This window comes from Erpetoichthys calabaricus, chromosome 18, assembly GCF_900747795.2.
Source record: "Erpetoichthys calabaricus chromosome 18, fErpCal1.3, whole genome shotgun sequence".
Taxonomy (NCBI): domain Eukaryota; kingdom Metazoa; phylum Chordata; class Cladistia; order Polypteriformes; family Polypteridae; genus Erpetoichthys; species Erpetoichthys calabaricus.
The window spans coordinates 36,489,087-36,501,896 of NC_041411.2; the positions used below are offsets into that span (position 1 = coordinate 36,489,087).

The 12,810-nt window shown below is 40.6% G+C and overlaps 1 protein-coding gene across 2 annotated transcripts in view; it reads right to left on the minus strand.

Annotated features, from left to right (window-relative positions):
* LOC114668767 (store-operated calcium entry regulator STIMATE-like) overlaps window positions 1–12,810 on the minus strand; it is a 45,156-nt gene that overhangs the window by 4,630 nt on the left and 27,716 nt on the right. The window contains exons 6-8 of one of the 2 annotated variants that reach the window (XM_028824697.2): window positions 12,509–12,586; window positions 12,260–12,409; window positions 6,719–6,829 (exon numbers count right to left, since the gene is read on the minus strand). In XM_028824697.2, the coding sequence (XP_028680530.1) occupies window positions 6,719–6,829; window positions 12,260–12,409; window positions 12,509–12,586 (339 nt within the window). Of the gene's footprint in view, window positions 1–2,600; window positions 2,770–6,718; window positions 6,830–12,259; window positions 12,410–12,508; window positions 12,587–12,810 lie in introns of those variants that run through there. The other variant, XM_028824696.2, reaches the window with a different exon arrangement.

The window sequence follows — 12,810 nt, forward strand, 5'->3', positions numbered from 1 at the left end:
TGTGTGTATCTGGGTTAAGGCAGATGTGGTTTCACAGTGCCTTTAGAAAAGACAAAATCAACAATCACAGAAATGTCTGCTATTGCACAGTGACAGCAGCAACAAGCCATGGAATTAATGAACAGGTTTAAATAACAACAAGACTCGGCGCCTGATTAAGCAACTGGTTGGAGTGAAATTGGTTGGAGTTTGAGGCCCTGACTTAGTTGGTCTTCTGTTGGCTCACTCACTTCACATTTCATTTCTGTTTGGGTGCCATTTAAGGAAAGAAAAGAAGCAATGCAGAGGAACGATGAAGAAATTCAGGAGAACAAATCTTAAGAAACAAGTCAATTAAAATGAATTCAAAATAAGTTAATTAGCAGCACAAACAGGTCACTAATTAAGAAAAGGGTTAGAATGAAAACCTGCAGCCACTGGAGCCCTGGGGACCCCTGCACTAAGCAGTCTGAATTGTCGGATTGAGTGGGTCATGGCATAGTGGGGCAGTGCTTAGTGCTTCTTCCTCACACCACCCACACCCTGGATATAAATTCCACGCAAGGTTGTGGTGTCTGTGCAGATGACACTTTCTCTGAGAGGTGCAGGAAAATGTCTTAAGTAAGGGTATGTACGTAAGAATGAACATTTGTGATATTATTACTGTACATGTGCTTTCTCACTGTGGTGGGTTGGCACCCTGCCCGGGATTGGTTCCTGCCTTGTGCCCTTGTGTTGGCTGGGATTGGCTCCAGCAGACCCCCGTGACCCTTTGTTTGGATTCAGCAGGTTGGAAAATGGATGGATGGATGTGCTTTCTCATTTTTTTTTTTTATTTTTAATAAATTTGCAAAAATCTCAAGTAAACTTTTTTCACGTTGTCATTATGGGGTGTTGTGCTTAGAATTCTGAGAAAAAAAATGAATTTAATCCATTTTGGAATAAGGCTGTAACATAACAAAATGTGGAAAAAGTGATGCACTGTGAATACTTTCCGGATGCACTGTATGTCACATATGCTGTAGACATAGTTTTCCACATCATCAGTAGTAATTACAAACATCTGTCTTGGCACACGAATCATGCGCACATAGATTGCAACTCTACAAGATATTTTAAAGATCATTTTTAAAGATAAACCAATATATAAAATAAGCTATTTTCATTTCATTTCTCCATAGGATTTTATTACCTAAAAACTGAATACCAGAACTGAAAAAGCCAACCTCTAAATATGGAGTACTCACCCGACAGTGTGTATTGGCTTCAATGATCATCACCATCACAAAGTAAAAATATTTTTAAAACATTAAACTAATGTGCAGGTCCTGGTCCTGAATACGATATAGGGGCTAAATGAAAGGACTAAATTACTTGTAAAGAAAAATGTGTTTCTAATCAGCAGCCATTTTAGCAAGTCTAGTATCTGATGATGCAACTCAGCTTTACTGCTCCAGAGTGAACAGAGACTCCCGACTCTATTAAGCTGCTGCTTAAATGCATTCATGGCTTCAACAAATTATTAGAAAAGACACTCTCCGCGCCTCAGCCCACTGCATTAACAATACCCACAGGCTGGGCAGACTCTCACGCTAAGTCAATACAAACAGTTAATCAGTCTACAGTAACCACAGGCCTTTGGACAGCTTGAGAAAAATGGCATGTATGAAGGAAAAAGCAATACAAATGTAAAAACATACAGCACTACAGAGTAGCGAATTTAACTGGGATTCAAGCACAATGAGGTGGTAACGTTACCCACTGCCCCACAAATGAGCAATGGAATACCTACAAATCACGTGTACTGAATAATACTGTTTAGCAATCACACACTATATAGATGAGGGTCATAGGCCGGCACTGCTGGGTCAGAAATTGCCATTATTTACAATGGTAGTGGGTCACGGCTATGGTGCTCATTCCCCCCCAAATCCCCCCGAGGATTGCACTCGATTTACCAACGGGGACAAATCTAAGCTCTGGTTTGTGCTTGATTCACGAAGGGGGTACTACGCCCCTCTTGGTGCGTCACAAACCCAATTACATAGGGAATAAGTGGATTGGGACTCCATAAAGGCTGAGAAATGCTACTCCAGATCACTGATAACAAAACCGCATCAGTCTCATCCTGGATCAATGTGCTTCATTGCTGTCATTTTGATAACACCAAATGTCAGCCAAGAGGCAGCAGGGCCACCTTTGTGTGCTCAAACTTTACCTTAAGTCCCTCTCTTTAAATTAAAATTTAAGAGGTCTATATGCTTACATTTATAGCACATTACTTTTTCAAAATATTGTTCTGCTATAATGCATACATAAAAATGCCAATAAAATGCCATGGCCTTTTGTCCTTGTGAAGGCAGTAAAAGTATCCTCTGCACCTTCAGCCACCTTTTTTCACTTAATCGTGTCCAAACAGTCGTGAATCACTCTTTGCCAAATGTTCTCTCAAAGTGTATTTACCTGGTAACAAGGTAAGATTGACCAGCCTGAGCTACTGGGATGTGGTCAAGTTAGAGACATGCTTTATGAAGATGGTAGCTCTTTTAAAAGTTAGTAAATGAAAACAATCAAACAGTATAGAAAAACAAGGCAGAGCCCAAGAAAACCCCACTTCCTACCTGAGACATGGTAAAACAGCCAAGACGTTAAGCCCAGTCCGAGCACAAAGACTCTCCTGATTCTGTTTGTTGAAGGATATTTATAGAGTTTATTTGGGAGGAGAGGATGGCCTCATACTCCTAATCCAGACGCTGTGCTGTCTTGTTGTAGTGAAGCAGTTTATTCCTGGAGATGATGCCTTGTGTTCACAGGGCTTGGGCCAGCCCCTCTTCTCCACTGTGACGAGGTGGGACAGCTGTGATTGTGCAGCCCTTTTCATCTCCTGAGACCAAGCTGCTGACTTATAAGGAAGCATATTGTCATGCCTGTAGAGCACACTATGCTGTAACACTTCACAGTCTGGTCTGGTGGCTGTGATCAAGATTACAGACCAGCAAAAAAAAAGACACAAAAAGAACAGCACTGCTTCCAGATACAGGGCTCCATATTTATCTGGTCAAAGCAATTCTTTGTTTAACTGCATTTGGAAGTAGTGTACATACTATAGAGGTTATGTTTGCATCACAACAGAACAGATTGAGAATTTGCAAAAAATAAATAGTAGGAAAGAGAAGTAAAGTAACCTCATTAACCATACCATAACCTGCTGCAGTATTATCAACAATTGTAATGGACAATGCGATTAGGTCAAATTAAAATTTGAACAAAATGAGTAAAGTAAAAGTATAAATATCTCATAAAAAAGAAATAAATTAAATAAACAAGTTCTTTAGAACGGTTCAAGAGTTGAGTAGCTCTAATGATATCTATGGTGAAACACTAACACAGTATTGCGAGTACCCCAGATGATCGTTTAGTGTAACATCATGTAGTATCACAAACGCGCGATGAGAGAATGTGCTGGGGCTCCAGCCAGAAGGCCACAACGGGGATGAGATATGCGGAGGCTCATGTATTAACATCTCTTCCTGTTCCCTCTGGAGTATGGAAGAGGAGCTCTTAGAGGAATAGTGACTTCATTTCCATAAGCCCCATTCCTTCCACTGCCATCCCTATGTAAATGCTGCAATGGCCATTAATCAGTGCTCAATTTTGCACGTGACAGCAAGAAGTCAGCGTATAATTCTGGACACACTAACTGCAGGGTTCGTCACACTAGCCCACAGAAAGACAACTTATGATAAACGCAAAGGATGATTGCAAAGTTCCACAACATTTCTGTTCTTGTTTGCTTTTCTTTATTAGCACTTCACTAACAAACATAAAGGAGAGCCCAACACTTTATCTTGTCATGTCCCATTAATGTCCACAGTATATTTGTAGTTAAATGTGTCAACAGGTTGGTAAAGTTGTTTTTAAAAGATGAGGATTCTGGAACACATCAGCCAAAAAACATCTGAATAAATATCAATCTTTGGACATTTTATTTTTTCTTTCAATAAATTCAGTTTCATGTGAATATCTAGCTTCAAATGTCCAATATATATGGAAGATCACATTTTATCTGTATGACCCCCAAACACAATGAGTACACAGAGGGCTCAATTTTGGAAGCCTTGTAGCTCAGATGTACTGTTTGTCTTGGTGAATGGTAACAAATGAAAATACTCTGCTGTAGTTCGATTGTTGTTTATGCCACATACTGCCATGATAGGCTCTGGCACCTCACAACATTGCAAAGAAAAAAGTGGATCTGAAAAATGGATATATAAACATTGGTGTAGTCATTAGTATAGCATAAGCCCAATCGCTTCAACTCAAAGCTCAGTTTTGATTTTGTTGACTGAGGCAAATATGGCCTCGAGAAGAGGTATGTACATTGGAAATTATGGGATCACAACATGGAAAAAGGCCTTAACAGCCAGCCCAGTAGTTTAGTCACCACTTATCAACAGCCAGTAACCAGTAAATAAGAGACTGAAAAATGCAGACCACAGTTTGAGACACATTATTTAAATTTGTCCCCACATTTACCCTTTCTAAAATGATCAAATTCCAGCTAATGTGAGGGTGTTGCTATAATCATTAAGTAGATTTCAAACAACTAAGTAGAGTTTCACTGCAAAACACAACACCCATAATGTCCTCCTTAACCAGCATTAAACTGGTGATATTTTTCCCTCTCAAACCTTGAGTGTAGGGAAGAAAAAAAAAAAAAAACTAGTAGAAGGTCAGAGTTTTATATATTTATTGTAAACGCATACACAATGCATGTATACCATATAAATAGGAGCACTCATAAGAAGGCCACAAAGCAGTGGATAGCTTTAGAGGCTTTGTCTCTAATTCAGAGCAGTCTCTAAAATACAAAATGGTCCCATTATCCTGAAAGCAGCACTCAACTGGTAATTGTTAGAAGCTCTGGCTTAACGTTAAGCCACATTAGTCATTATTTAGAACAAATTGATAAGCACATTATTCTTTATGTGATCAACTGCTTCCAAAAGTGCAAAAGCTTTAAAAATGTTTCTGTTACAGTTTTGGAAAATTCAAGCGAGCAGTGGGCAGTTTATGAAGTACCCATTAAAGTGAAAATAACTGATCCCACCAACTCGTATTCACAGTGCTCCAAACACTTTAAAAGGAGTTCAGAAGGTTGCCTGACTCTGTCTCCAGCACAGTAAAACTACTACCCTGAAAATATATATTTTTGTTCTTCTTTTCTTTAAGAGAAATCAAAACAAAAAAAACTTTGCTGCTTCCTTATGCCATGCTACATGAGAAAGAATGGTTTTTAAAATATAACCTTATTTCCCCACTCCATCTTAAGTCTACTGATTAATAATATAGTCAGACAGTTGTCAAATGTATGTGTAAAGTACACAAAGATGCATCAAGTCATGATTTTGTCAGAAAAGAAAACCATAAGCTTATACAAAAGGCTTGTCTTCTTCCTTCCCCACATACAGCATTTTTCCTTGATGATCTCTTCATCAGCATGTTGTAGAGTGTCACACTTACACAAAAAGAGTCTCAAAATAGGCCTAAAGTTGACCAAACCTGGTGCTTGCTCAATGACTTTATTGGCCATTTTATGTTCAAATTTCCAAGACTGTTGTGCGCAAAGTCCTCCCATAACCATTTGTCTGGAAGAGCAAAACCATACTTCAAGTCATATGACAGCATTGCACATTTCCCAGGAGCCAAATAATCCAGTCATGCAACTGTCATGAATTCTAGAAACTAACCAGGGGAATGTATGACTGTATGCAGGCTCCATAGCGTTGGACATGTAGTCTTTTTGATCATTTAACCCTTCTAGGATATGCTACTGTATGTAAACCAGGGAGAGCACAGGCAGTCTGATTAAAGTAACACCTCAATATGTTTCCCATGAGGCTTTAAAACTCTGCAAGAGGTTAGAAAACTGAAAAAATATAACAAACTCTCTCCTTACTGTAACTGAACCAATGTATATATGTAACATGGGAGCAAACGCTGCAGCGAAGCTTCCTTAAAAATGCCATGAATTCCTCTTACAAAGGTTGTTTCAACCATATTTGTAAAAAGTCAAAAAAAAAATTCTGTTGGACCACAGACTCCCTGAAAGATTACACAACTTAAATATTTAACTAAAAGGGTAATAAAAAAATAAAAGCTGTAGTTGATCACTTTAAGTTAAGGTAACACGTGTAGTGGCCATCCTCCTTCACACCCGTCTCAAAACAATGATTACCCCAAGTCCACAAAAACCCCTGAACAGCTGTGGCAGCAAGTAACAAAACAGACATTCACTGACTGATACAGACCACAGAGCAACACGCACAGCGAATTGCACAGTCCTAGCAGGATATTTTTGTTAATTCATAAAAAAAAATAATAATAATAATAACAAAAATTAAAAAAAAGTCCTTAAACATTGACCTTTGTAGTTCAGAGAACAAATTAAACTCTTAAACTGATTCCAACCAAACAAGAACACCTCTTAACATGACTGCCACAGCACCTCGCCTTCCCTGTGAGCGGACTCTGCTTCTTCAGCCTTGAAAAAATCCAACAGGATTGCCATAAACCTTCCGTTTAAGATCTGCCACAACACAAGAAGTGACCAGTTTTCACAAGGATGCAGACGGAGGGGGCAGGGGAGGTATAAGAGACTCCCCCATGTCCCCCCCACTGAAGGCCAGCATGTGGACTTCAAACAAGAACTCAGCTGCCTGTAGGGGGCATATCATACGGGCAAACCAAGTCGATGTTTTTTCTTCTTCACACTCTTCAGACTTGTGAGCCGCCTTCTATCTTCTTCTCCTTCCGAGTCCTCCATTTCATCATCTGCTGAAATCAGGATCTAGCAAAGGCACAAATGATTAATGAATGATTAATATAGATTTCTTTTCCAGCTTTATACATTTACATTTATTTATTTGTCTGATGCCTTCGTCCAAGGCGGCTTACAACATTTATGATACAATTGGTTACAATTCTTTTTGGGTTTCCCATTGGAGCACAGGCAGTGTGAAGTGACTTGCTCAGGGTCACAGTGGTGTCAGTAGTGGAATTTGAATCCACAACCTCAGGGTTTGAAGTCCAAAGCCTTAATCACTAAACCAGACTGCCTGCTTTATACAACTAATATTTAAAGCTTTATGCCCTTCATGTTACGAGCTAGTTTACATCAGTCTCAAATCCTCCTTTATTAGGTATAAACATGTACCATTAGTGGTATCCCCACTTAGCAGCAAACACTTGTGGCAGTCTATTCCATCACCTGAAAACTTCAGCAAAAAATGTGGTATAAAACATAACCCCAATATTATCAAGAAGGGCTCAACCAGAGTCTCATAAGAGAAACTGTTAGAGCACTTCTCTTCAGCTGCACGCAATTTTAAGATACAAAAATTAAACAAATTAGAAAATGTACATATGGCGTAACATTCAGGTGCATTCAAGGACTGAGCAGGCTCTGTAGACTTCAAAGGACTGAGTTCAGAAGCTAGGTTCTAGAATCTTCTCCACCTATTTTATGGTTGAGGAGGCTAAAGATTATTTCATCTGGACAAAGCAAAAAGGTGAAGAGAGACATGGATAAGACTTTAGTCCATCACACAGACTATTCTTACACACAAACAGCCACACCCACTCCCATATTCACACACAATGATAATATCTGCAATTGCCATTTAACATAACATGACATGACAGAACAAACTTCGTAATTAATTCCTTCTTTGTTTACCATGGCCAGACATGCTCAATTTTCATCCAATGGGACTTGGAAAGCTATTCTGTTATGACAACTATTAATGAATAACAGAAGTCAAAGGCAAACTTTAACACAGCAAATGACCATCATCGATATCAAGTGAATGTGGTACACCGATGGTAAATTATAGCGTGACCAGATTTTTCAAAGTCACAAACTGTGACACCTGTGTAGCATGTATGCCAACATATAAAGCCCATCCTCATTTGTTTAATGCCTGCTTTATCTCATCATCATCACAGCACAGGAAAAAAATAAATAATTAAAATTCACAAATGAACATATATGATTCCACACAGTGTTTGATGTAAAAACAAACAAATAACAGTACTGTCTGGTTTTGTGTGCTTCTTGGTCACCATTGCACTGCTGTTTAAATTTAATATGAGTTGTTAATCAAGCTTTCCTCGTTGGAGTTTTAACAATGCCAATACATATACATTAAATCGAAAGGGGGCTGGTTTCGTAAAAACGCTGTCCTAAATATATTGTGGGGATAATTGTTTTGGCAGGGCAATGTTTAACTAGATGGGCAGTCTGTTAAAACAAAAAAACATTTTGATATTCTTCAGTTATTTATCAGAATGCACTGCCAGAAATCTGGATTGTCCTTATCACTGGTACATGTAGTCACCCAACTAAATAATGGCGACAGTGAAATAGCTAATCATTATAATCTGTAAATAATAGAGCTGTGTGGTTGTTTTAGTGTAAGATCAACAAGGAGTAAATGTTAATTTAGTATGCACACAGTCTCAACACAGCCACAGGGGATGCACAAACCTGTGTGTTTCTTTGTGCTGGTCCCAAGCCCGGATAAATGGGGAGGGTTATGTCAGGAAAGGCATCCAGTGTAAAATTTTGCCAGATCAATATGCAGTCAACAATACCAATTTCCATACCGGATTGGTTGGGGCCTGGGTTAACAACGGCCGCCCCCCAGTAGTTAGCCAACAGGATGCTGGCGGAAACTGGGCTACTGTTAACCGAAGAAGGAGAAGGAGGAGATGCATCCAGATGCAGCAGGAGAGGAGAAAGGTAAAGAGAATGGAACTGAGGGTAGCAACTTTGAATGCTGGCAGTATGACTGGTAAGGGGAGAGAACTGATGTGATAGAGAGAAGGAAGGTTGATATATTGTACGTGCAAGAGACTAAATGGTAGGGGAATAATGCCAGGTGGATGAGAGGTGGATTCAAATTGTTTTATCATGGTGTGGATGAGAGGAGGGGTAGGGGTTATTCTAAAGGAACAGTATCTCAAGAGTGTTTTGGAGGTGAAAAGAGGGTCAGACAGAGTGATGATTATGATGATGAAAATTGAAGGTGTGATGGTGAATGTTGTTAGTGCATATGCCCCACACGTTGGGTGTGCGATGGATAAGAATTCTGAGAAATATCTGGAGCAAGTTGGATGAAGTAATGGACAGTGTACCCAAGGAAGACAGAAAGTGGTGATTGGAGCAGATTTCAAAGGACATGCTGGTGAAAAGAACAGAGGGGATGAGTAGGTGATGGGTAGGTATGGTGTCAAGGAGAGAAATGAAGAAGGTCAGATGATAGTGGATTTTGCCAAAAGGATGGACATGGCTGTGGTGAATACATATTTTACGAAGAGGGAGGAACATAGGGTGACATACAAGAGTGAAGGAAGATGCACACAGGTAGATTATATCCTATGCAGGAGGGTCAATCTGAAGGAGATTGGAGACAGCAAAATGGTGGCAGTGGAAAGTGTAGTAAGGCAGAATAGGATGGTGGTCTGTAGGATGACGTTAGAGATCAGGAAGAAGAGGAGAGTGAGGGCAGAGCCAAGGATCAACTGGTGGGAGTTTAAAATGGAAGACTGCAATGTTGAGTTCAAGGAGGAGGTAAAACAGGCAATGGGTGGCAGTGAAGAGTTACCAGACAGCTGGGAAACTACAGCAGATGTAGTAAGAGTGACAGCAAGAAGGGTGCTTGGTGTGACATCTGGAAAGAGGTAGGAGGAAAAGGAAACCTAGTGGTGGAATGGGGAAGTACTGGAGAGTATACAGAGGAAGAGGTTAGCGAAGAAGAAGTGGGATAGTCAGAGAGATGCAGAAAGTAGACAAGAATACATAGAGATAAGGTGTAAGGTGAAGAGAGAGGTGGTGAAGGCTAAAGAAAAGGCATATGATGAGTTGTATGAGAGGTTGGACACTAAGGAGGGAGAAAAGGATCTGTACCGACTGGCTAGACAAAGGGACTGAGCTGGGAAAGATGGCAGCAGGTTAGGGTGATAAAGGATAAAGATGAAAACATACTCACAAGCGAGGAGAGTGTGTTGAGCAGATGAAAACAGTACTTTGAGAGGTTGATGAATGAGAGAGAGGGAAGGTTGGATGATGTGGAGATAGTGAATCAGGACGTGCAACGGATAGCAAGGAGGAAGGAAGAACAGCAATGAAGAGGATGAAGAATAGCAAGGCCGTTGGTAAAGAATGACATACCTGTGGGAGCATGGAGGTGTTTAGGAGAGATGGCAGTGGAGTTTTTAACCAGATTGTTTAATGCAATCTTGGAAGGTGAGAAGATGCCTGAGGAGTGCAGAAGAAGTGTACTGGTACCGATTTTTACAAATAAGGGGGATGTGCAGAGCTGCAGTAACTACAGGGGGATAAAATTGATGAGTCACAGCATGAAGTTATGGGAAAGAGTAGTGGAAGCTAGGTGATGATTAGTGAGCAGCAGTTTGATTTCATGCCAGGAAAGAATACCACAGATGCGATGTTTGCTCTGAAGGTGTTGATGGAGAAGTCTTTGTGGACCTGAAGAAAGCATATGACAGGGTGCCTCGAGAGGAGTTGTGGTATTGTATGAGGAAGTCGGGAGTGGCAGAGAAGTATGTAAGAGATGTACAGGATATGTACAAGGGAAGTGTGACAGTGATGAGGTCTGCGGTAGGAGTGATGGATGCATTCAGTGTGGAGGCGAGATTACATCAGGGATCGGCTCTGAGCCCTTTCTTATTTGCAATGGTGATGGACAGGTTAACAGACTAGATTAAACAGGATTCCCCGTGGATTATGATGTTTGCTGATGACATTGTGATGTGTAGCGAGGGCAGGGAGCACGTTGAGAAGACCTTGGAGAGGTGGACACATTGCTCTAGAGATGAGAGGTATGAAGATCAGTAGGAACAAGACAGAATACATGTGTGTAAATGAGAGGGAAGTCAGTAGAATGGTGAGGATGCAGGGAGTAGAGTAGGCGAAGGTGGAGGAGTTTAAATACTTGGGGTCAAATTTACAGAGTAACAGGGATTGTGGAAGAGAGGTGAAAAAGTGCAGGCAGGGTGGAATGGGTGGAGAAGAGTGTCAGGAGTAATTTGTGACAGACAGATATCAGCAAGAGTGAAAGGGCAGGTCTACAGGATGGTAGTGAGGCGGTGGCACTGACCAAAAAACATGAGACAGAGCTGGAAGTGGCAGAGTTAAATATGTTAAGATTTGCATTGGGTGTGACGAGGATGGACAGGATTAGAAATGAGTACATTAGAGGGTCAGCTCAAGTTGAATGGTTTGGAGACAAAGCTAGAGAGGTGAGATTGCATTGGTTTGGACATGTGCAGATGAAAGATGCTGAGTATATTGGGAAAAAGATGCTGAGGACAGAGCTGCCAGGTAAGAGGAAGGCCTAAGAGAAGGTGTATGGATGTGGTGAGAGATGGCATGCAGGTGATGGGTGTAACAAAGCAAGATACAGAGAACAAAAAGAGATGGAAAAAGATGTTTTGCTGTGGCAACCCCTAATAGAAGCAGCCGAAAGAAGAGGAGTCTTCACACAATGGCTTACATGCTGCAGGGTACTTCATTTGTAGATGACACATTGTTTTCCTGGGTTGCATTTCATACTTTCACAGTAGTAAGATCATTTAACCTGTTACAACCTAAAGCATCAGGAGGAGTGAGACGCATGCAGAGGTTTCCATGTGCACTTAGGTGGTTTTGCCGATAGAAGAGTCCATAAGCCAGCACGCCAGCCTAAGCGAAAGAGTCAGTGACAGTGAGTCCCTCACCTACACACAAAGTCTACTAGCATTTCTTTAACTTGTACTGGGGATTTGTTTGTCATTAACAGCTGCTATCGGAGGTAAAAAAATTGGGAAATGTACAAAATATACAAGTTGTAAATTTTGTGAACCCTTGAAAAAGTAAAACTGAAACAGTAAACAAATTCATAGTTGAAGTCACATAGAACATTTCTCGGCCTTAAGAGAGTACACAATATTTGCCAATAGTTTTCAGTGGAAGATTTTGACATTTTAAAACTTTACAGTTTAATCTGCTCAAGAAATCTCAATGAAAATTGAAGTGTCTTGACAAATTTCATTGAAGAATAAGGGAGCCACATTTCAACAAAATTGGTTCATAGGACCTAATTGTATCATGCGGACAGACATTGCTAGCGCAATGGGTGCTTTGTGCATTATTTGTTTACGCACCTAAAAATGGGTGTTTAGGTATTGATATATAATAAGCTAGCTGCAGACTTACCTCAGACTCTGACTCCTCATGGGAATGTGCCCGGCGGTAGCGGACTTTACTTCCATTTCGAGAGTCATCTGCACCCACCTTTTCTTCAAGTTTAGCTTTTGTTTTGCCCTTCTTCATTAGAAAGTTGTCTACCACCCAGAACATCAAGGCCTGCGATGAGAATACACAAAGCTGCTGGGTAAATGGCAAGCAAACATCCAAGCTTTCAGTGCAGGGCTAAGGAAAGCTTTTGAAATCCTGTGAACTTACATTGACAAAGAAGGGGACAATGAGCATGACAATGGCGAGCTCCAACTGTGGGTTTTCAATGGGATTAAGGAGTGCCAGCTGCAGATACAAACAGAAATTACTAAGCAGTAGGAAGTTCAAGTCCAGGTCCAGCGCCCACCTACAACTGCTCACCCCCAAGAAGCAAATACTCTTCCCAATTGCTAGGGTTGAAAAGACAAATGAGCTCTGCACTGTGAAACAGAAAAGCATGTGGGCTGGAGTGACATAACAATGAAAAACAATTAGCAAATTAAAGGTGGCCATCTCCTTACTTTCTCAAG